The following is a 26,499-nucleotide window of genomic DNA, read 5'->3' as shown; positions in this document are numbered from 1 at the left end:
AGTAGACAATCCTCTTCATATTGGTGTGCACAAGTTCATGTTTATTAACATGTATGGCTAACCACACTATGAATATGTTTAGGCATTGTAACCACTAAACGTTTAGTTTTCTGGTTATACTATGTCACTAAATAGACTTTGTCAATATGATAGCTGATTCCTGTTGCATATATCTTAAATGTTACTGCATTAGTCAATATTTTAGATAATCCTCTTCATTTTGTTGTGCACAAATTCATGTATATATTAACATGTATGGCTTACCACACTTGAATATATATACGCATCGGAACCACATTTGTTTTTTTCGTTTTCTGGTTCCAACTGGCAACTATGCAGCACTTGTGCAGGGTTTCAGGACTGAAACTGTACAGTTTTATCTAATACAGCCAATCACAGTTCATAGATTTGCATGTGCCCAGAATGGGCTCCAATCTTTAACAGAAAACAGTCGTGCGGAGGGAGGGGGGGGGGGGGAGTCAGTCATAGGACTATTAATTAGTCTTCTTGATTAAAGAGTATCCACTTAACGAAGGGTGAGTTGAGTTTAGTATGGAAGTTCTAAGTACAAGAAAGCATTTTGATTTGATGTTTAGCATATTTAGGGACCATTTTAAGAAAACTCCCATGTAGTCTCCTATGTTCACATTTATTCTTCTCCTATGTGCAAGTTCAATATTTAAACGAAGTTCCATTTTTTGAAAATGAACAGTTTTATGCATTTCCTTTTTCGAAATGAAAGGAATCACTTCACAAAGGTTGCTGCAGTGGGTCTGAGGGTTACATTATTATGTAAAATTAAAAAATTAATTTTATTTATCTCAAGATTCATCATATGATTGAAATGGTCAAAAGAAATCTTTGCCAGAAATTGTAGAATTGGGGTGACCTGTGACCTCAGAGTTACAGGTCATGCACTTAACTGTGCAAGCTAGCTGATTTACCCAGAAGATTTTACATCTTCTGAATGAAAGTTTGCTATCATTAATAACTCAGTGGCAAAAAGAACCTTCGCAAAATAGAGAAATCTGGCTCCTTTGCCATCATTACTAGATTAAACTATGGTGCAGCAAAGTTGGTGTTCATAGAGCTTTCATTTGAATTCTTTGAACTGGAGTGTAAATTCTGTGTGGAGTAAATTAAACAGTGATTGTATCAAGGAGCTGCTCCCTGATTGTATACTGTAGTACTTTACCACAGAAAAAGGAATGTTGGCCCTTTCTAGCACAAACAAACTGAACTACAACCTCAGTTTCTGGGGAATCTTGTCATATTTTATTTATATATTTTTTTTATGTGAATGATTTGTGAGGCTTTGTAGGGTGATAAAACTGAAAGGTCATGAACAGCACAGCAAAATTGACTATTAAAATATGTCTGCCATGGGATTAAATGTTGGGTGAATGGAAACATGTTGAAATGCAGGAAGAATTTGTTTTCATGCAATCGGTGTAGGAGTCTACCTGTATAATTACCTGGTGTGTCAATAAATGACAAGCTTTGCGAAAACCTCTTCAATTATAATAAATTTTCTTTAAACTGTTAACTGTTTGGAATGTTTGTTGGTTCGGTGTGTAAATATGTATAATTATATATAATTAACATATTACCAGCAATGAAAAGAAGGACTTAAATGCATGACCCATACACACCCTGTTTAGCACTCTATCTAGACCTTACAAATTATTTGATTTGTAGCAACTAGCAATGACAACTGTCATTGACGTACATTGATATAATAAGTTGTTACTTAGTAATGATTTTACAGGTAATCTTGACTGTAAATGTACAACAGTAAGATCATTGCATAAGTAAGTCACTGCAATGAAGTATAGTTTGTATTGCCATCAGTACTGTACTGTTTATCATTCATCTGAAAGCATCAATTGGTTTCAATAGGGAATAACTTTAACAGATTGCATTTATAGTTTGAGATTCGTGAATGGTGTTTACAACGTTCTGAAACTACTAAAACGCTTCATGTATTAAACACTGTTACGTACTTATACTGTGCAATTATGCAACACTGCGATCATTTTGTAAGGTACTCCTTGCTTCTATCAGACCTCCCAGCAAAACCTTTAAAGAACCTTATTCAAAACAGCTCTTTATTTTTCAAAAATACTCTTTAAAACCTTTAGAAACCTTTATTTTATTTTAAGTTAAAAGAACATATTTTAAAGATTTAGTTTTTACTTTTGAGTAGAAATGTTGTATTCAGTCATGCTATAACCATTGGCGATTAAGTTATTGTGGACAGCCAGGCACGATTCATGCCTTGATACAAAACAGACTCACAAACAACAGTAAATGTAAGTCACATATTTAAATAAGGACCACTGATGCTGTTAAAATGGGCATACAAATTACGAATTAACATCATTTTGGACTTTTACAAACCTATATTTTTATGTTTGAAGCCTTTAAAATCCTTTATTTCTTCATATACAACCTTTAAAAAAAACCTTTATTTTGTTGAAGAGTCGCTGGGAGGTATGTACTATACAAACATCTTGTATTATTCCCTGGCTAATATAAGTGCACTAGTTTTCATCATTCACTTAATAATTATCCATTTAAGTATTAGTAATATTCTGACAGCAGCTGAAAATTGGTTGGAAGCATCAACTCATTTATATCTTTATATGTCAAGTTTACCACACTGATATTGTATTGCAGGTGATCATTTTTCATGACCCCTAACGCCCCTCCCCCCACCCCACTTGTGGAAAAAGTGAAATCTCATGAAATGAAAATATTTTATGAGACTACAAAGTTCTGTGTTGTTGTGTTTAGTTATAAATATGCAACAATAACTGCAACTTTGCAATAGATGTTAAACCCAAATTTAGACATTCCAGTAGTAAAGGAATTTAGTATTTATTTACTTTCCGGTCAATTTCTAAGTCAGTACTTTTAGTCTTGTACTGTACGACTCGCAGTGAATTTGATGAACAGTTGAGATGGATCCATTGAACATAGTAGGGGCAGAGGGAGGGATCGCACAACACAATGAGAGCAACATTTGTGGGGGAAGAGGAAGGAGGGGGGAGGATGGGGGTGCACAGAATGTGGGTAATGGTAGCACTGAATGTGAAGTCATGTAGGCTTGGGATCCAGCTGAAGCTAAATTGTGGTCTTCATTGTTTCCAGATTTTATATTGGCTTAAAAAATTAGCAGAAGAGTGGAGTTGGACGTAAGTAAAATTATACCCAGTTGAAGTCATTTGGGTCGGGTATCTTCCTGCCTACTTTTCTTTGGACACGGCAGATTTTATTCAGAGGGGAACCAATTGGGCATAGAACATGGCCCTCCCTCTTGGCGATGCTACTGGATGAACCTCACATATGAAACTTGATGCAAGTTACTGTTGTAGTTGGTGACAGATATTTTACTGTAGACTAAAAATGTGTATTCTAAACAGTTAGTCTAAAGTAAACAAAGGTGGGGACATGTGGAAGGAAGCACATACTTCACACATCATATACATATGTGAAGTTAAATTTGTATAGGAAATAATTCAGACTTGAGTGTTTCTTTTTAAGTGTATGTGTATGTTTTTTCAACTCCTCAACTACCTTTTATCTAGTGACAGTCATAATAGTGGATTGATTCAAGCATGTCATTGGGGTATGAAGGGCTTCAATGAGTATCTATAGGGCAATGACTGTATTCAACTAAGTTAACAACACTGATACACTGTATGAAGCCAAAGTTGGACACTAGGTCATTATTTTCCAAATGGTAATTGTTCTATGTATTTGGGTTTAGGTACCTTGCTGAGGAACCTATGCAGTCTGGTTGGCATGTGTATGTGTGTGTGTTTGCATGCGTGAGTCCGTGCGTCTGTGACACTTGCTTGGTTCAGCAACAACGCACTAAACCCTTGGTTTTCAACCTTTTTTCGATCACGAGCCCAATTCGTCTTCCAAGCCGTCCTCGCGAGCCCATACCCTACCCTGCAAAGTTATCAACTTCATAAAATCAATTTCACAGCGTTTATTAGTGTATTCTTGACACAAGTGACCCGGGAACTCAATCAGAGCTATATGTATGTTCCTCCGTGATCAGATGACAGGTACTGCCCAATTAGAGCCTATCTCAAAGATTTCTTGCAACCCTCAATGGTACACTGGTTTCATAAGAAATGTGTGACCGTTATCACTATCAGAATAATGCAGAAAAATGGAGATGAACAATGCAATAAAAAAGCAGAAAAACCGTTTGACGTGTGCATATGAGGCCCAGTAGTATTAAAGGAGATATATTTCGAATCGGTGAGGTAATTTCTATTTATTGAAAACAAATTAAGAAATAAAGAGAACGTAATAATACTTTGTGTATTGACAATAGAACGGGAGAACTGATAGAAGTGTCGGACTGTATAGATATCACGCTGTATAAGTTATTCCAATTAGGCTTCCACACATCATAACCTTGGTAAATACGTAATACGTAGTGTGCAGTGGTTGGTGGGAGTCACCGAATTCTCTTATACTAGTCTTATAGGGTTAGGGTTGAGTAAATTTTACCCGTTGTACAAGGTTTCATCGAAGAGGCTTCCTAAGAAACATCATCATGTGCCTTCGCCACCAGCCCCCAAAAATGCCACAATTTTTAATCATTACTGGGGCAATGTTCGCGAGCCCACAAAATCGGCTTCGCGGGCCCAAATGGGCCCGCGAGCCCAAGGTTGAAAACCACTGCACTAAACGGAGTGATGGATATTTGTCGTACTTGCTATGTAGATGCATTATAGTGAGAAGGTGAGTCCACTGTCCTATCATTTTTTGCATAGGTTATGGGGTCAAATGTAAAAATCTTTACATTGCAATAACTCTGCAACCTTAAAGGAGATATAAAACCTGGAGTTTTGCAGTGACCTTATAGTAGAGACTAATATTCTTACACCCTCTGTGAAATAACTAGTCAAAACTATCTCTCCCCAAATTTCAAGGAATTTTCTAATTATTCTTTCAAACCTACTCTGTTGGCATCCATTATGTAACAAGGGCGCTTCAAAAATGACATCAGCGAGCCTCATCATAAGTTAAGCAATTCCCCTCTCTGCATATGAATTGTACACTTGCTCTCTGAGATTGTTCAGAAGTTGATGCAAAATGACCGTCCGGAGTGCCAAGCATCTGGTTGTGTAAACAGGAGAGGGGAGGAAGCAGCAGGGAAGAAAAAACGTTATTATGTTATTCCTGATGGGAAAAGGTTTCCAGAGAAAAGAGAACGTACAAAGGCCTGCACAAAAGCACCAGGCTTGCCCCTCCGTCCGTAGAAATGTTACTAGTGTTGGCAGTACTAGCATCATATAGTAACTGCCAATGTCGGGCACAGATGCGGTCTGTTTAGCAAGCTCTAGGTCTCATTGTCTCAGTTCCTCCACTGTGTATCCTGGCTCATTTGATAGCACTCAGTTCCAAATGCATCCATGTTCTAGTTTTGTCAAATATTCCCAAGCTCGGAATGTGACCTGATGTGACCAAACCAACTATTGCCTAGATTCATATATTCCTTATTGTGCCAGCAGCACATCTAACTTGTTGGTTACCTCACAGTTATTTTTACAACAGACACAGACTTGCAATTAACTATGACAATGTTTGAACATGCCAAAGCATGCTGCAATCATTTCATTGCATACATAACTTCAGTTAGCTGGCAACAAGCTAATAAATGACTGAATAACTCTCTTTAGCCGAGAGCCTAAAATACAAATTTGACTTGGACCATAAATTAATACAGGTAGACCTGATTAATACAGGTAGACACTGTACTTGTTTCTGTTATGGAAAGTTACTGTAAGGCCTAGGCCAAGTACTGATGCTTTGAAACGTACAGTAGCAAACCTTGGTCTTAATATGCAATCTAAGTAATGTACAGTATCAGCAAATGAACAGTACTTTGTGTTTCTATATTAGGCATTTGCTGTAGACATAAACCAACAGCATGAAAAATGTTATTTTATTTATTTATTTATTCATATTTCTTTTTTTGTGTTGTGTTTGCTTCTAAAACTTAATCTTCCGGTTAATATTAAATTATGTATTTAGTAAAATCATTTTGCATCCTATTTGTCAATGATTGTTGAATTTGAAACCAGTTCTATAACATACAGTACTACAGAGTTACAGTGTGAGTCAAGGAATATTGAGCATGTTGTGTTGGCATTTGGTTTTCACTGTCTCCAGCTATGTGTCCTGCTATGTGTCTTTGTTTGCATCCTTACTCTCTTGCAATTGAAATGGGGACAACTATCTATGATAGGAGGAAAGGCGCCCTTCTGTCATCAATGACCTACTTTGCTCCTCTGTAGTGTCTTATATATTATGTTCACATCGCTGTCTAAACATTCCAACTAAATTTAGATTTTTCACTGTATTATGTATTATTAAGGTTGGGTAGACATTACCAAGAGGCCTGCAAAAAAAATATTATGGGCTATACTGCTTGCACTAGCTTCCCAGAAGTGTGGTTTAGGTTATCAGGGTCATGTGAACAGTTTAAGTCTAGGGATATGAGGAGGAGAAGGAGGAGGTGAGGAAGTGTATGAAAAAACTCATTTACAGTACAGCACATTAAAAGAATGGTGATTATTGTACAACCTTCAGCAGCCTTTCACTTTTGAGTTTCAAATATCATTGACAAGTCTATGTCAATAGACTAACATCCAACAACACACTGTTCATTAAGATTGACCTAAACTTTATTTTTGTAGCTAATGCCAAGTAGGATGTTCAAAATTTGATTGGCAATAAAATATGGGAGAAGATCTTGGTTTGATCACTTGTAATCCATGCTTTTTGAGCAATCCTTTGTAATCCTTTTGAGCAATCCTTTGGTTTGGTAAAATTGCCACAAATATTTGACTCAATAAGTTGCATGTTAGCGTAGAGATGTTTGAGAATCAATGGTCCTTATCAACAAAACTATTTGACATGATATACTTACATCCTGGTTCGTGAATAATAGCAATTAAGGTCACTTTAGGTTTTTCGAGTGTTCCCAGTTCCTTGAGCAGTATTTTTTATTGTGTTTGCATAGTGATCAGGTTGATGGGAAAATAAATAAAAGTCAATACAAAAAAAGTCACTACAAATTGTTCATTTGTAATAGTGCTGTTTATTTTTAGAATTTGAAACACTTGTGGCTTACCGTTTGTGCAGCCTACGTGCTTTTAGCCAAGGACAGTGATGACTGGAATTATTTACTTCGCTTCCTTGCTTACCTGTCTCCACACAACTTCAGCTATTTAGCATTTCTGTATCTAGAGTGATTTGGTATCCTTTAATCACTGCACACCCTCAGTGACTGGTCACTCCCTGTCAATGACCCTCCTTCTACCACCCAAAGTCTGGAAGTGTGCTTATATTTGTAGAGAATCTTTATCTCGTTGAATCACTTGAATCTGTAACCATCTGAAGCAGGATTTTTATTCTTTCCAGTACAACACACCTTTCTGGTTTGAATATAATGGTTGCAAACTTTAATTAACAACTTTTTTATTAATATGTTTTAATGTGAAAATTTCAGCAAGGTTCATGTGCTGAAAAAGAGTTATTTTACAGTTTTACACATGTATAGGTATTAGCTGCTCTATACATGAAATATTGATAGACTTGTCATAAAACGATGATAATAATAATCACCAACCCATTTTCTATGTTTTTTCTTTGATGGTTCAAATTACTTGAAGTTAACTTTTGGTTAAATTCTTCCATGGTCTGTTCAGCAATATGTACAGTAAGCTGCATACAATGTTACAATAAAGTGATGTAATTTGCACTGGGGTTACCGTGGATAGAGTAATAAGTTGCAATTGTTCAAATTATCAATTGAATTTGACAGTGCTGTTATTGTAAATGTTACAGATTAAAAGGTGGCAGCACCCCAAATAAAAAAGAAATATATAAAAAGTTTATAGGTGAACAAATTTAAAGTAAAATAGTCAGCTACAAAATTCACAAACTTAGCCTACCGGGTATATCAGCAATGTAACTACCTTCTACCTCAACATATGTACTCTTTACAGGGGCGTAGCCAGGGGGGGGGGGCAAAGGGGGCGACCGCCCCCCTTGAGCATATTTTTTTTGTATGTTTTTATGATATCACTAGTAATTTCAAGCTTAGATGCAACTTACAAGGCCTGGGAAGTGCCATTTCCAGGCATTTTCAGCCAAAATGTTCTTGTACACGTAGCGCCAACTCATGGTTGCGCTACGCTTAGATAGTTTTCAATGCAGAATCTACGGCTCTGATAGTTTGCCTACAGGTTCACCCCTCCCTTACCAAATTCCTGGCTACATGCCTGACTCTTTATTTACCACATGACTGTAGTGTCTGACATCTTTTACAGTAGAGCGCACCCCTCCCACCATCCTGCATGACATAGATTGTAATATGTTTGCTGCATAATTAACGAGCTGTTCAAAATTTGATCTGCAAAAGCATGATCATTTTCAAGAACATTAAGATTAGAAAATGTTTGTAGTTCTGCTGACGTACTGAAATTTCATGAAAATATGTTTTTTGTAAGTTGCAAAAGATCACACAATTTGCATTTAAGCAGCCACACTTCTAAAAGGGTATTCCCCTTCCCTTATATCCTTCAGCCAGACTGGCAGTTTATAACTGCAACAAGCCAATCTCTCCTTCCCCACCGCCCCCACAGCCCCCACCGCCCCCTCCCCCTGCCCCCCCAAATTACTAAATGAGGATAATGTTTCTCATTGTTCACAAGTTAACATCAATGCAATTACAAATACAGCACTCACTGGGAGTTCAATAAACACTGCAAACTGTTTAGCAATTCTTTTTAGCAAACTTAAGCAAAAGGAAACTAATCTACCTACAGCTATATCACTTCCTAACTATAAAGTTGGCAAGACTATATATGTTACAGTATGTCTTTTTGCAGGGTGTTAGGGGAGATGTTCTGTTGGATCTGTTTATGGTTGCTAAGGTACCTGGAAACATAGCTGGGATTGTTATCAAATGAGTAGCCTCTGTTGTTCTTATTGACTGACTGCATTTAGACAGAGACAGCTCAGTATACAGTTACAGCATTCTCATTCAGTTACCCACAAAGTCAGGACAAACACATGATATACAACTTGCATTCCAAGATCATTAGTGTCAAACAATATGCTAGCTTGAATGTGAAGTAATGGTCACCTGGATTCAAAGTTGAACAATCCATTTTACTGTTGTTCTCTAAGACCATGGCTCCACTGAGATAATTTAATTTCATTACATCACCCATTGTAATAGTTTGTTGTATAGTATTTTGTCACAATAGAAATTTAACAATTCAAAAAAATTCTCTGACATTTTCTGACAAGTCTATTAATGTAGCTATGTATACCTAAGACTGTAATTTAACAACTTCATTACAGCAGATGAACATTGCTGTAAGTTGTTTTAACCACCAAGTTAGCCTAAACCACTACAGTATTTTCAAATGAGGAAGGTGTGCATTACTGGGACTAATAGTAATCATTCTTTAAATTATAGGAAGAGGAATACCTGTTGTGATAATTTGATAACTGTGGGCTGTTGTATCTTCTATTGGTATGGTATGAGATTATATAGGCCTAATGTAACTGAGAATATCGGCATATATAGGCACTCATATCGTCCCTTGTTTCACGTACTGACGAATGTTAGAAAGTTATTTATCACGATCCAAATCAATTCACTGCTTTGCAACTGAATGTTTGATCACAAATAATACCTTTTAAGCAGTATCTATAGATTTATGTTACAGAAAACAAATTATAGTTTATAGACGTTTCAAATTTAAAGGATGTAGAACAATTTAAGGGCATATAAATGTTTTAAAAACATTCGTCACTACGTAAAACAAAATGAAATAATTTGCATATTCGTCAGTGCGTGAAACAAGGGACGATATGTGTGTATTTGACATTTGTACAGTCATGGATTGAACAACAGCATGTACAGTACAGTATATATGTTAATTCAACAAACTAGTTACACAGTATTCTTATTGTAGCATTGCTTTCATACACCAAATATATGCAAATGAGTCAACAATCTCTGTAACATATTAACATATATTCTTTTATAGTGTGAGAAAATTGTCTTCAATGGAGTCAGAGACCTAATGCATTTTATACACTGGGGCATGTATAGTCTTTGATGCACAGTAATCTCAGGGTATGAATGGGTTTATTGATGTCAGAAGAATGTCTAGGTCAGCTTGCTGACTATCATGATGGATGCCAGGATAATTTCTGTGAGATATGAGCAGGGGCAGATGTTTCAGAAAAGGGTTGATAAGTTCAAAGAGTATTAAACCCTACTAGGAGGATCAAAACTGCAAGTGGGGTGATACCCTCCAATAAACTATCAGACCAGGCACATAGGACAGCCACTACCTTACAAAAGGTATGCACCCTGTTATTTACAAAATCAGACTATGGTCATGCCCGAGGACCATATCCTGGAATCAAAATTGAATAGCCATCTGTGAATGAATGATGCCTGAGGCCTAGGAGTATACATATATATATTGTATCTCACTAGAGATCCAGCTTTCTCTAGATGCAGCATAGTTGTTTAACAGTTTTTCTGTTATTCCTATATATGTCGAAACACTGTGTAACATAGGATATACATACTAACAAGACACGTAGAAACAGACTGTGTGTTTCCAAGTGTGTTGTTAGTTGTATTTTGTTTTACCTTGTGGAAGGGTTTATACCCGAAACGTTGTAATTTAATAAATTTACATTTGCATTGTTTCAACCATGTTTTTGACCTCTATATATATACCAAGGACTGAACAAGGCATCTCCTTTGTGGCAAGCATTTGGCAAGCATTACCCTTGCAAGATGGTAAAAAAAGATGATACAAAGTTGTATCCTTTTCACTCAAGAATAGAATAAAATCTGTGATGTCAACTTTAATTCATAAGCAATGCAAGGATTTCAAACTTGATATGTCATAACCCTGAGAAGTTACAGAACCCCTGGAAACACACATTGAGACTTAAACATACACTAAAAGCTAGGGGAGAGGCAGGGCAGTAATATGACTTGCAAATCCCAAAACTTACTGGTTTGGATAGTTACTTCACTCCTCTCTTACCTGTCTCCCAACAACCTTAGCACCTTCGTTCTACCGTGTCTAGAATGAACTGGTAACCTTTTAACACTGCCCGCCTTCTATGACCGGCTCCTCCGGTCAATGCCCTGACAAGTTTCTCATTCTACCATCCAAAGTGCCAACATTGTGCATCAATCTTTTTTATCTTTTTCTTTGCATAAGCTTGATAATCTGTCTTAGGTCTCCTGTGAAAGGTAATTATGTAATGTCCTTGACTTTTAATGCACAACATTCAAAATTGCATTAGTGCCAAACTATAATATATATACACAGTAATATTCTTATGACACCTGCATTACTACTTCCCTTGTATCCCATAACAAGTTTGAGAAAAATACCATTCCATAAATACACATTTAAAAGATTTGTGCTCATTCAAGGAAAGGATTCTTACAAATCCCAACTGCTGTGTGTAACCAGTATGATTTCAAAGAAAGCTTTGGCTGTTTGCAATATGAACCTGTCCATGAAAAAGTGATCTAATACAAGCCATTATAAATAACTAAGGTCAGTGATAAATGCTGGTAGAGGACTGGAGGACCAGAAATACATTATCAGCACCACCCAATGACCACTACACAAGCGGTTGCACAGAGAGGTCACGATTTACCATAGCCATTGTAGCATAAGAAGGGAAAAGATCACATAACTGATCAGAGTGTATGCTACCAGGGAGTTGTTATGGAACTCCCTGATGCTACTAACCATGGTTTCAGTTCATATTTCACTCAAAATCTGTCCTGGAAGTAGGTGTTTGAGATGACAAACATTGGCTGGTAGCCTGGTCCTAACAGAACTGATTGGTAATATAAACTGACAGGCAAACTGTTTGCTTGAGATTTCTCAAAACTGTACTCAACCTACCTAGTAATAGTTTAGTATTGGTAGGTTTCTGATTTAATTAATCAGCATACATAACTAATGATGCTATTTAATCCTAAACATTTTGTTCATCAGCAACTTATCATATTATATGAGGTATAATTAAATTAGTGTACATTTGTAAAACATTACCACATATAATACTAATTTACTGGACTTTTAACACACAAATTAATTAAAATATTTAAGTTTGCAAATCATTTTGTTCATTAGCCAATCAGAATGATACAGCAACATACTGTACAGATGCAAAGAACATCTTTCCACATTTTCAACTTGTCATTGGGAAGGTAGAGGGAAATGGCTATGTGGCCAATATGTTTGTACTGTCATGCTGACCATCTAACAGAGAGCAGTCTGTGCCCGGTGGGAAATACATCAAGAAAGCAAAGCACAGTAGCTGACAGATTCACATCTATAGGTAAGACATAAGCACAGAAATATTTCCAAGAAACAAGTTTGTCTCCATTTTATTACCAATTCTGCAGGTGTATGTCCTCATGTGAAAGTTTTGAACAGTTTTGTCCAAAATTCTTGTGCAATTAAATCATAAGACACAATTTCTTGGCAGAATACCGATCAAACAAATTTGCAACTATGAGACAAATGACCTTGAAAATATCATTTCAATGATGTTCTCACATTGCTGCAACAATCTCAGATAGCAGTGATACATGATCTGCCAATGGGAGGGAATTATTAAACATTTATTAAACATTACAATAGTATAATTGAGACAGGCAGGTGTTAACCTTATCACCTGATGGAATTTGGTACCCCTCACCCAACATGTCAATTACAGTTTCAAGAAGATAAACCATTATGATCTAGGCAAGTACAAAAGCCTAAATACTTTGTCCCAGGAGATATCTTCAAAGTTTAAAATTCTGTAAATATTACAATACCAATGAAGTTTGATGGGATGTCAACTGAAAGCTCTCCATATTAAGCATCTGGCAACTTAAATTTAGTATCATTATGGAGGTTATCATGCTCTTCATACATTCAGAAAATTAAAATATTTATTCCTTGCCCAGATTAACATCATTCCCCCCCCCCCCCCCTCTTGGTAAAAGTTCTAACCCATATATTACCCCAAGTTCAATACTCCCATCCAGGGACATTTTTCCTAAGGGGAGCAAAGTTCTTTTGGCTGTAATAGGGTTTCTGAAAATACAACGTGATTCATACCTGCACAGGAATTAACAAATATGTTCTAATGGTGATGTCTCTGACATCCTAGAGAGCTGAGGGCTGTCAAGTGAGTGGCACAGATCACTGGTAAACTGCCCTTCTTATAGAGTCAGGGGGAAAGTACCCTAAGATAATACAACTTCCTGCGCAGCCCAAATAAGGAGTTAAATGGACCAGATGATAGGCTTACTAACTATTCAGAAACACCAACATACTTTATGTGTCAATACGTGTTTGACGATGAATTTCGGAAAACAAACTTCTGAAGTAGATTCAATGTTTCTTATTCTTAATATTCTCTGACCAGGTGGGTCTGACCAGGTGGGTTTAATGGAGAAAAGCTGTTGCAATCGAAAGAAAGAAATTTATATTCTGCTGCCCTTCTGGCGTGAAGGATTTGCCGTAAAATCACTGCTACCGCCCATATCAACATGTTTATTACACAAATTTAACCTATATATGCTCGTATCGTCCACTTTTTTGACCCAATTTCATGTAGGAAATGTCTGAAAACACCTGTTTATTCCTTGCATTGAAAGGAAATGACACAATTTCGCAAGCTACATCGGTAAGACCAAAAGAAAGATAAATAGGCCTACTATGCAAGAGAATGGACCTAATACAGGGTAGCAAACAGGCCTAACAGTCGTACAAACAAAACAGAGAGATTTGATTGGCACATGATCTGTTTGGGGACTCGTTAAAATATCTGGCAAATTTTATGCAGCTCAAAATGTTGAACAACAGATAACTCAATAAAAATAATGATTATTAATATGAAAATTGCATAGAACGGTGTTATTTTCACTGAGCTGTTAGTGCAGAAAGCTGGAAAAGTAAAAGTTAAAATTTGGCAAACATACTATGAGACTTTAAAGGTGAGTAATTTAATGGAGGTTTGTAGCACTCCAAATAATTACCAAACATCAACTAGAAACTCACATCTCAGTAGTATCTTGGAGGAGGAAAACTCTGAAATCAGTTATAAATGTCAGTAAATGTAAATTATGTAAAAGCTGTGCAATAATTATTGGTCTTTGCAGCATATTTGATGATATGGCAGCAGTAGAATCCTGCTCTGGTTTTTCCTTATATAGCAAGAACTGTACTGTTACTTTTAATTTGATAGCTTTTAATAGCCAGACAAAACAAGTGCAGGCATCAGACATAGCTGGCTGCTGTAAGTTATGAATGAAAGGATTTGAAGACAATGGGTCAATAGGTCCCTTGTGTAATAAATAGGTCCTTGTGTAATAAAATAACCTCACCCTATACTATTGATGGGAATTACTTAGGGCTTGAAATAAAGATCCATATGTGCATGTATTGTCATTATGTTCGACCCTCCAATGTTGTCCTCCCCTTTCCCTCCCTTTGCCATAATGTAACTGAGAAATGGGTCAAAACTTGTTACAGAGTAGTAACAATTTTGTTGCCTTGGGTTGACCTTGTTCGGCAAAATTTCTGCAATGTATTTACGTAGATGTACTAGTGAAATTGGTGAAAGCAAACCAATATCCAGGATAGCATTTAGTTAATTGTGATTTTCCACAACAACCAGGAAGGTTTAACTTGTAACACAGTTGGTCTGACATGTAAGCTGTATGGTGTTACTTTTGTACTGGGATATAATATTCATGTTTGAAAGGTGAGAGAAAATGTGTGTTATTAATGACAGGTTATTGTAAGGTTACCACTCTCTGCACAATGCAGTTTATTAGCTGCTGCTTTCAAGTATTCAAACAGTACAATATCAATGTCTTTTGATCATTACTTTTGAGTAACAGGTCTAAGAGTGTAACATCAAGTTTGGCAATTACAAACTCAGTTGGCAGGACCAGGAATAGTAGCATGTTACTATGTTGTTTGTGGATAGCTTTGTGTTTTATTTGCCTTCAAGACAATTTGGCAATCTAAACTTTCTCAAGTGGTTTCATCCATAGTAAATTGAACCTTCAGATATGAACACAACAGATAGGGTTTCTTTCCATTTAACCACGATAAAAACCAACTGGTTTTACAGGCTCTGGTAATCCACATTACTGATGACAGGTGGGGAAGATGTCCTAAACAAGGACGGTTACATCTCTATGTTCCGACGTCTCTATGTTCCGACGTCTCTATGTTCCGACGTCTCTATGTTCCGACGTCTCTATGTTCCGACAATTTTTTGGGACTCTAATTTTGTTTACCCAAATTGTTTCTGACTCAATTTTTTTTGGACCAAAATTTTTGACCAGCTTGTTTTCGGACCAACTTTTTTCGGACCCAAATTTGTTTTGACCAAACTGATTTTGGTCCCACAAAAATTGAGTACAAACAATTAAATTTCGGGTCACAAGCAATTTTTGGGTCATAACAAACTTTGGGCCCTTTTTTTTTGTGAAAAACTTTTGTGCGTCCCAAAAATTGTGTCCCCCAAAAAAGGTAGGTCAGAAAAAATGTTGGTCCAAAAAAATTGAGTCCCCCCAAAAAAATATTGGGTCCCAAAAAATTTGGGGCCCAAAAAGTTAAGTCCTCCAAAAGAATTTGGTCCGAAAAATGGGGGACTAAAAAGATTGAGTCTCCAAAAAAATTGGGTCCGAAAAAATTTTGGTCAAAAAAATTTCCCAAAAAATTGTCGGAACATAGAGACGTCGGAACATAGAGACGTCGGAACGTATGGATGTCACCCCATGGACAGTATAACAATTACTAAGAATCAGCGCTGTACAATAGTGTCATCAGAGAAAACCAAACTCTGTTGCCATGGAAACTTAAATTGAGCCAATAGAAATAGTGACATACAGCTAATGGACTTTTGTTACATGTTTGATGGTATCAGTGATGGTGTGTATCCCTTCTGCAGTAGTGGTTTGTAATACTCAGCAAGATCAAATTCCAAGCCAACACTCTTTAAACATAGAATAGACAGAGGGCTAATTAGACAGTTTAGAAGCAGCATTCCATACATATCTTTAACTTAGCCTGACCCTTTAGAGGATCTAGCCCAAGAAGAGCTTTTCTCAGTTATAGGCTTTTGTAGCTGTCAAATTGTTCAAACTTATAGTTTGTGTTAGCCATCTCAATTATCAAAAGTGCAATCCATACCAGCATCAATAATACAAATGTCTCCAGGGTCAATCTGGGAGTACCTATATGATGGAAATTATTACACTGAGATGCCAATGATAAAGTTAAAGGGGTGTTAAGAGAGAGGGGTGTGAAAGGATGAGGGAGGGGAAAGAGAGACTACAATGGACATCAATATATAACAAAGGCTATGATATGGATGGTTACGACACTTGCAATCATTGTAAGAATGCAACATTTTACATGCACAGATAAATCAGAACAACAATTAAACCTTCATAGCCTCTAACATGATATAATATATTGTCAATTAAATGTAATTATACATTAAAGCTGCCAATATAATCAAGATTACTTTATGATTGTTACTAACATCTCAATGTTTCCTCCCTATCAACAGAGGCCTACTCTCGCTTTTTCAGTGTTAACCAATTACTTTGATAGAAAGATGAGATCCCCCTCTTTTACACTCTGGGATTCATCCATGGGTTCTCTCATATTGTCACATCTATGTATTATCGTATGGTGTTATTACTGTAAGTGTTATTACTATGGTATTCATGATCATCCTTCTGGTAATTCTAACACTTTTGAATGTACTCATGCTTGTACATTCACTCACATGGCTGTATATGCACTGTCTTGTCTGCAATGCTGAGAACTTTCCAAAATGTAAAGCTCTGCCACACCCCTGTAAAAGTAGTTAATACAGTACATACTACTCACAGCTGTTTATATATCCCTCTGTTAGATCCATGTTGTTTGTGTGCCATAAGTTTAATCACATCTGAGACATTTAACTTTAAACTTATTTTTGTGTCAGATAATACTTATTTCAGCTTGATAGGAGTTGTCTGGTGGAAGATTTTGATACATTGTCCTCATTGTTCTTATTTTTCTCTTTCTAACCATGTGAAAATTGTCCCCATTCGACGTTTTCTTCTTGTAGAAATCTGGTTTTCAAATTTACCAGTTTCTCACCAAAAGCAACATTTGTTCAAACGCATCAATTTGGTGAATGACGTAGTGCAGGCAAATAGGCAAAACGAGCCACTTTAAGTTAGCACTCCCACTTCACATTGGAGATGGACAGTGCAACGTATAAACAACACAGTCTGCTGTTCGAACTTATCTTCTGTTACACAAAAATTACTGATTCACTACATATATTATGGCTTAACAATTTTTTAAAACTTATATAATTTATAAGAAATTTCGACAAAAATTCAGGAAGAAATTAATCTGTATTCAAAATGTTTTTTGTTGTGATTACTGTAGTAACTGTATGTAGAGTGGGTTATAACGCAATCTGCATTTGCGAAGATGACGTCACGTTCGTAACTTTTCAAAGTATATATTTTGAAACATCCATCCTAAACCATAAATAAATTGTTTCTCTGTCAAATGCAACATTAGCATTCTCATATTTTAAAAACATGTTTGGAAAATTATTTATCATTTTTTAAGGTAACTTCTAAGGCCTACCAGATAATACTTTTAAATAAGGAACTGTTTAGCATTATCAGTACTACTATCACAAGGTGTGAATACTGTATAAATTGGGGGCAGGTAAAGTGAATTCACATCACTGAGCATGAAATGTATCATCCCTCTTAACTCACAGCTGGCTGACATGCACTATGATTAATCACGGTCTTAGTTTTGGAAATACTTTATAGTTGGCAGACTCAGTAAGTCAGTTACAGGGAAAAGCAAAATGTCATCCATCACCATGGTAACATTGTATACTTTCTTTTGTTGGTAACATGGCAACAGTGTATGGATCTAGCTAGATTTACTTTGTTCCTCTGTTACCCCAGCTGTCTCCAGTCAACTACTTTCCTATCTACCTGAACTATATCTACCATTCAGAATGCATTAAGCTACACGAATATTCCTTCCGTGGGTGTTCATCCGACATTTTCAATCGCTTTCTTACATTTTGTTGAACGTCTAATTTGCAATATTTTATATTCCATGTTGTTAAATCAGTCCATGATGAGGTCACTATAATACTTTCAGAATGCACGATATAGGACATACCATGACATACTGTATATTGTAGAACATTGCACCAGTCACTTGATCAAGTTGAAAGTGTAGTGGATTTGGTAGAGAGTACAACCAACCTCCTGTATATTGTTGTATTGATCTCTTAAGGACAATTTTATTATACATGTACTAGGTTGTGACATCTACTGCATTTTTTCCCACATGTTCCCTTTGCTCTGGTTTAATATCAGCCTTTTGAAAGTATTGAATTTCATGCCTGTATGGAGACATTGTGAATTTGTGTTGAATTCACACCAATTTACTAGAGTACAGTACCATTGTTAAGTGATGCTTCACAACTGAAAATAGTTTTTGATTCAGCTTCAAAACACAAGCAGTGTTTAGCAAAATAGTTAAGGGTAGAAAGGTTTTCACAATGGCATCTAGAGCAACATCTGTGTGAAAAAATGAAGACCATAATAACTGTACTGTTTATCTGTCCAAACTGTGTCATAAGGAGGAGAGGTTCACTACTTTACTGTACTTAGAGTCTCTATCAGGTACAGTTCACATAAGTCTCATAGCAGGTGTGGTCCATACAAATTTATTAAAACATGCACAAGTAGTTTAAATCACTCTCAAGTATCCACATGTACAGTATTATCAAAGCAAGGCTTGACTATCTTGAAATCTACATGTTATGATTATCATGAGCATTATAAGTGTGGGTTTATGTATAAGTCTCTGCATCAGAACAAGCATGTTTTCACATGAGCCTCAATGTCAAAAGAACCATGCATAAATACCACTTAAACCCCTAGGCCAGATTGGACTTGGGTTCATACATAGTAACCATATGGAAGAATGAACAACTTCATATAAGACTCATAGTAACAAGGGTCTTCACATAAATCTTCATGTCAGAACAACCACGCGTGCACATGACTCAACGTAAAAAAAAACATACTTGGAAATCACCCAAGCATTTAGTTTGCCACTCTCAGAATAAACAGGTCCAAACAAGTCTCATGTACCAGAGGTATATTTTTTTATGATATATTTGCACAGATTTCACACAATGGTATATATTGCAATTACATAATCACTGGCATACTTCAAGTTTACAGTTTATATACATGTCAGAACAAAACAGGATTTACAAATGTGTAAAGCAAAGCGGTTCTCCTGGCTCTTGAATTGTTCAGAGTTAGAAGCACAGAGTTAGGAATGTCAGAACAGGGAGGTTTCTCACAAGCTACTAGACCTGTAAAAGGGGTTGTTTCTGTTCTTCACTTGGTTGGAAACAACTTTGTTCGTCATGGCTACACTGCAGTGATGTCGAATGAGGTTCCTTTGCCTACCTCAGTATTTGAGAAAGTGGTAGATGCTGGGGCATACTGTACACTCTCGTCCATCGGATGGGGACGTTAAATGGCGGTCTCGAGAGCAGGAATGGGACCCTGCCTCGTTATCCTCTGAACACTTATGGAAATGAAGCCTTGAAATAAGCCGGTGTTCATCCACGATCTAACACGGATAGGGTCTCAAATACGCTACTCTAAGGCTTCCTGATCCTTGGGTCTCTAAACTAAACTAATTCACAATTGAATTGAAAGTCGGATCAGTTCTGGAATTGAACTATATTGTTTTACTCTGAGTATGATAATGTCAAAATAAAAACAACTTTTTCCTTTCTTTCAGGTACGGGCACCTTCGGAAGAGTGGTCCTAGCAAAAGACAAGAAAACCAAAGAATATTTTGCCTTGAAGATTCTCAACATAGCTGAAATAATCAGGCTTAAGCAAGTGGAGCATGTCATCAGTGAAAAAGCTATTCTTGGTTCTATAAATCATCCATTCATTGTTAACCTGTAAGTAGATAATGGTTTCCTTTTCTGTACGGTGGTCCTCCTATCATCCTGGTCCCATCTTAGTCCTCCTCCCATGACTATACTGTATATGACTGCTATGTGGAGTCCATTTCCTGGTGTTATACTTCAGCAGATCATACATTGTTATGATGATGTTAACTCTTGTAGCACTACAGTATATCTCCTGTGTTGTATATAATGTTCACTAGCATGCAGACTAGTTATAGCATGATTGATAACATTGATTATTAAGTTTTCACATATATATGGATAGTGCTACACCTTTGCTCTAATGGTTGAATGATATATCGACAGATTTTGACAAGTTCAAGACAATCTGTAGATTTAAATGTCATCAACTACTGGTCATTCCTTCATCACAGTGTTACAGTTGTTGTAGTAAGGCTACTCCTACCCTCTTGTATATACTTTGGTGACATACATTACAGATTAATCCTCATTTGTTCTCCAACATCTTACATGCCCAATAGCCCAGCCCTTTATTGATTGCTATGCGTGGTCCCTGCTAACATTGCTGTGGTAATATCTTTTCAGTAGGCTTTTTGATCTGTGTGCACAGCCCAATATCTCTTCCCACTTTCTAGGATAAATGTGTCTGCTACATGGATGGAATCCATCAACTAGTAGAAACGTTTGGTCCTTCTGTCTGCAAAACTCAGCTGGCTGCCCGAGGATGTCCTCTTTAAACACTAGAGTTGTTTCAGAACATGTGACCTCTTGAAATATACATATTAGACTAATTTGTAATGGCTTGTTTCGCTGAAGGGGACGGGTGGAAGAGGCTTTTTGAGATGGCCTACATGCAGCTTTATTTACTTAACCCATACTCATGTCCAGATGGGTAGTTAGGCAAACATGAAGTTGAGAAATAATCTACTTTATATGCGTTGCTTTTTTGACAAGGGGAGTGAAAAAGAGGCCTCTGGGTTTTTCCTTCTTTTTTTATATTTTTGACACACATATATATAAACGCTTTAATCCTCGTAAAGTTAACAGAACCGTGGAGCCAAGATACCTAATTTTATCCAGTGGGATTCATTGAATGTATTGTGTCAAAAACAAGTTGAATCAGGGTTTAAACATGGTGATAGTTATACCAGGGAGCTGCTACTCTAGAGTAGCAGCTCCCTGGTTATACAATTACTTTTTATGATGATTGCAAGTAAACATAAAGGACTGAAAAGTTGTTTCACAAAAGAGAATTTCACACCATGTTAAATCAATGTGGATCAGAAGTCTTTTGTCAACAGAATAATATGCACAGGCAGTGATTCCAAAACCAACATTAACATTTACAAAGCTTATGTGCTTTCCCTGTGGCCTAGTGGACAGTGTTTGCTATAAATCAATGTTTGTGGCATGTCTTCATCCCCTTGGTTATGATTTATCCTTTTTGGTTTCGATGATAATCGAAACCTTGCAATTATGATGGCGTGTGTAAGTGTGTGTGTGTGAGTGAGTGAGTGCGTTTGTGATGCCCAGCTTGTAAACACGATATCTCTAGAATGGAAGACCATACCAAGTTCACCTTTTTTGTGAAGAAGAACCACATTGAGTACAAGAAGCCCATTGTTTTTGGTGGAGGTCAAAGGTCATTTGGGGTCACCAGGAGTCAAATTGTGAAAACCTTGTAAACACAATATCTCAAGAAGTGAAAGTCAGACCAACTTCATAGTTAGTGTCTAGAAGTACCACATTAAGTACAAGTAGCCTATTGTTTTTGGTGGAGGGCAAAGGTCATTAGGGGTCATCTGAGGTCAAAGCTTGAAACTCCTGTAAACACTATACATGGTGGGGGTGGGGAGAGGGGTGGGGGAGGGAGAAGCAACTTGGCCGGAATCGGTCAGGTTTACACACTATTACATATTTCTAATTTTGTAGAATTGATGTGATGGAGCTGGTGCATGCATTTGTTTGTTAATCTGTGTGACAATAACTGCTACACAATAACTGAAAAGGTACATGATGGAGTTTATATTTTGTTCCTAGATTTTCAGAAAGTAATGGGTAAGGGTCATTCCTACAACCGAAATGCAGTAGATTTGCATGGAGGGGATCAAGGGGGGGGGTGGGAAGTTGCCAGGGTTCAACCTCACACACAATCACATAGTAATTCATAGAACAACCTTGTTGCATTGAGACCTAAATCTAACTTTAAGCCTTTATATGCATCAGAATGCTCCATTTTTGTTTTAAGGCTAATATTTTTTTCTGGGGTATGGATCCCTCACCACTCTACTTGAATGTCAGCTTCAACAACTTCAGGGCACACACTCCTTCCTGGATCTGCCCCTGGTAGTTGTTTTGACTTTTAAGTGGGTCCCTTATAAATATTCAAACAAGGTGAATATTGGAATATTCATGAATACAGCTTGTTTGAGATGCCTGCAACAGGCAAATCAATTTAGGTTGGAAATAAAATGTAAGTTGAACCCATGACTTCCTTTGGCATTGGTAACCAACTTCTATGTTGGCACAACCTGAAAAGATATTCAAAGTTGTGGGAACCCTTTAAACTGATTGATCAATCTGCTTGCAAATCATGTGCTCCATTGAATGAAGGGATATTAAAGGATACAACAGTATAGACCTCTTTAAGGAGTTGATAGTATAAAGTGCACTGACATAGTTGGCTAATCACCCACTATTATATGGGTTAATGGGTAAATGTACCATCCAGTGATTCTGTAATTCATAATAGGGAAACCCTTAGTAAGTGGAGTCTTACATTTATAAGAGAGCAAAGGTTTAGTGAAACTTTTAGATCTATGTAAACTGCACATTTGAATAATAAGGTTTGTTGACCATTGATCACTTTTTAGTTTAATAGTAAAACTTATTGACAAAGAACATCTTTGACAGTTCAAGAATGTTAAAGCAGCATTTTGAGAGGAATTTTTTATGCTGCTTTATCATAAAACAATTAGCGTGCTTGGTCAAGGTTTCATTTCAGTTAGTGAGTGTATGCCAAAAATGTTGAAATATTAAAAATTTCAATTTGTTTTGACATGTGTTTAATATTTACTGTGCAAAGTGAAAGATGACAAACAGGACTGAATAAACTTTGGCATTCAGCTAATAATCTTGAAGGATTGTCTTATGTTTGACCAGTTAAATATACACAGAAAATTTGGAAAAAATTTCAGACTAAAAATAAAAGCTGCCATGTTTTCAAGATTAAGCATAAATGGAAAAATACTGTTTTGTCTGGTCTTCTTGGAACATGTCCTGTTGATAGTTCAATGAGAAGCCTACTTTAAGATAACCCAGTACTTTGTATCACCTCTGTGCCATGTTAATGTCTATGCCAATGTGTCTACCAAACATTAATAATGAACTGTTTGAACAATTTAAAAGACAAAGTAATTACATAATATAAAAAATAAATCCTCTTTTGGCAACTGGAACAAGGGTAATTTTTATTATGGACATTTCCTTTGTATTTCATATAATACAGCCATGAGGTCCCTCCTCAATCTTTTTTTGTTAGTGCTTTTGTCCCTTAAACTCTATTTTCAGAGAGAGGAAACATCCCCTCTGAACAAATTTAACTCAGTTTAACCTATCAGTCAGGGTTTACTCAGGGGTGATATATGTTTATCTATACAGTATTTATATAGCAAGGAATAACAAGTCTTTGCTTTCTGGTTAAAAGATATGCTTTTGTTTAATAACTTGTTACACTGTACCTTTTCTCCTTGAAACTATTGTACCCTGTTTATTGAGCATTCTACTTTGTGCACAAGTTTATCTCATCAAATATCAAAATGCTAATTTATTCCCATGAGAATTTGGGAATTTCCCCAGGCCTCCTGATTGCTTCAAAACAGCTTAAAATTGCCCAGTCTTGCATGTTAACCTGATTTTGTTTCGGCTAGACATGTAAGTAAAAATTCTTCTCTTCTTCACTGCAAAGTACCTGGGAATCAATATACGGTAAAAGTGCCTGGGAATCTTGCAATATACGGTAAGAATCAAGACAAGTAGGTTGCATCGCAGCAAAGAACAGTATGTACGTTAATTATGGAGGGGGCATGCTTTGTATGATTCTAATTATAAATGTTAGCTTTGAGTTTAATCACAGCATCCATTGGTAAGACTGCTCGCTATAGATTTGTTCATTTGATGATAAATTGTGTCATACTTTTAATGATGACGGGAATAGCTGCTGTGTCCAAGGACAGTTTATTACACAGAGTGTGTAGGCTACGTAGAAGCCACCGGTCCTGGTCCACTTATAAATGGTTTTAATTAGTTTCATATTCTGCTAAGGTTGCCATGTACACACTTGTATTTGATCTGGATAGTTCTGTAATCATATGTGAATATTAAACTGACAATGATGTCAAACTTCATTCAGGATGGATTCAGATCTTAAGTTATTCCTTTGTTCACCTCAAAATAATGTTGTGAATTTATTGTTAAGGGAAAACATGATCCAGCTACTCCACAGTGTTTAACAAACTTCAAAGGACTTTACAAAAAATGCAGACTCCAGGGCAGGGCATAATTGTGGCCTGAAAATAGTCTGTTAATTGGACATGATGTGCTTGTTGTATTTGTGGGATTACCATTGTAAAGTCACCCAAGCCTACATGGTATCCATAAACGTACCTCTGCGAGGCATAACCACCAGGAACACATGGCATGACAGGTATATGTCAGATGCTTACATGTGGATAAAACCTCTTCCATGCCAAGAAGAGATAAAGTCTATTTGAATCACAGACAGCAATATCCTATTGTTACACAATCGTATAGTTTTAGCACATTTATGTGAATGTCCAAAGATACTCTACCATTGTTAAACTGAACCCACGATGACTTCACATAAATTCACATAATTGTTAACTTGTATTATTGTGACAGTGATCCCCTTATCAATTCACAGTGTATTGAGACCATTCATTATTGATATCAAAGGGCTCTTTCCTCATTTAAACCTCATATGTGCATCATAAGGATCCCCCCTAGGATATCAAGTGCTGATGAGCTGAATAGGGGAATCAATAGCAGATCATGCAAGACCAATTGTTGACATAAAACCTCTAAGGCCCTCTGTAAAGTGTGCAGAGAAAGTAGCACTGTGTTGACTTAGAGAAAGTTTAATTCAATCCAGATGGCTATTCCTTATAGTAATCCCCCTCCCTTTCAGTCTCAACCATTGGGTTGAATCTTGGAGGGAGAGAGACAGAGTAATAAATGATGGTATCTAGCTATAAAATGAAGGGCAAATGTTCTGTATGAGATGATTAATGTTAATTGGTGTGGCTTAGTTTTGGACAGAATGAAGTGTTGGAAGATTACTGTATATCTTTTTGGTAAAAGAATTTGTCATTACTTTTGTTTCTGGTTAAAAATAGATGATTCTTTACTGAATAGTTCAACTTTCTTATTAAAGATTTTACCTCTCATCAAGATCAAGTATTGGCAAGAGAGAAAAACATAGAGTTCTCAAGAAATTATGTATGTGCTTTTGATAAGTTTTGGGTAGGAGAAATTAGATGTTATAAGCTTTAGTCAAGGAGAGAATACTAAATGAATATTAAAGAGCCTGTGTTCCAATTTTCCAAGTTATATGAACTGAAAAAACAAGTAATAACAAAGGAGAATACTAACCAGACAGCCAACAGTTGTTGAATGTTTACAGTTATGTATCATGGCAAGGCCTCTCACACAACTTTGTATTAAACACTTAACCCCTGGTGATTGTTAACAGATATCACACCCATACACAGAGGTGTGCACAATTCATAGTCACTCCCAGGGCACTTCAGTGCAGCACAAATACTGTTTCCAAGGGACTTCCCATAGGATGCAGCCAAAAACTGGTGCACTTTAACTATATTTTCAAGTTACCTTATAGGTTCCCATTTCAACACCTTGGTATATGGCACAACATCATATAGATTCCATTTGCTTTCTGCAAGGAATGAAAAGAGCTGTTCACCTTGTTAAAGGGTGTGAAGACTCGCGCAAAAAGAAACGTCTAATGCCGGTAATTTGACCTAGTTTCAAATGAGGTGTAACAGAAGTGTTAGACACCACCATCGATCCCAGAAAATACACACACAGCTTGCTTTACCGTCGGTAATTAGACATTAGTGTACAGTCAGTACATACAGCTGCGGTCAATACCCACAGCACTGTACAAACGATACAGAGATGGACATCTCAGGTCAAGCTAAAGATAACAAGGTATCACGTTTAATTACTGTCTGCATTTTGTAGCGACAAGCAGAAAACGTTACTTGCAAGCAACGGAAAGTTAAATTTTTCAGAGCGCGGCGAGTCTTCAATGCCTTTAAATATTGCCTGTCACTAATA

At 36.6% G+C, this 26,499-nt stretch overlaps 1 protein-coding gene across 2 annotated transcripts in view; it reads left to right on the top strand.

The window, feature by feature from the left end:
- The window catches only part of LOC139975365 (cAMP-dependent protein kinase catalytic subunit PRKX-like), a 72,117-nt gene that overhangs the window by 6,553 nt on the left and 39,065 nt on the right, over positions 1-26,499 (top strand). For both annotated transcript variants that reach the window (XM_071983262.1, XM_071983261.1), the window contains one exon: positions 19,983-20,151. In XM_071983262.1, coding sequence (XP_071839363.1) covers positions 19,983-20,151 — 169 coding nt within the window. The remainder of the gene's footprint in view (positions 1-19,982; positions 20,152-26,499) is intronic.

The sequence above is a fragment of the Apostichopus japonicus genome, chromosome 10 (assembly GCF_037975245.1).
Source record: "Apostichopus japonicus isolate 1M-3 chromosome 10, ASM3797524v1, whole genome shotgun sequence".
Classification (NCBI taxonomy): Eukaryota; Metazoa; Echinodermata; class Holothuroidea; order Aspidochirotida; family Stichopodidae; genus Apostichopus; species Apostichopus japonicus.
This window is presented reverse-complemented; position numbering and strand designations above follow the sequence as displayed.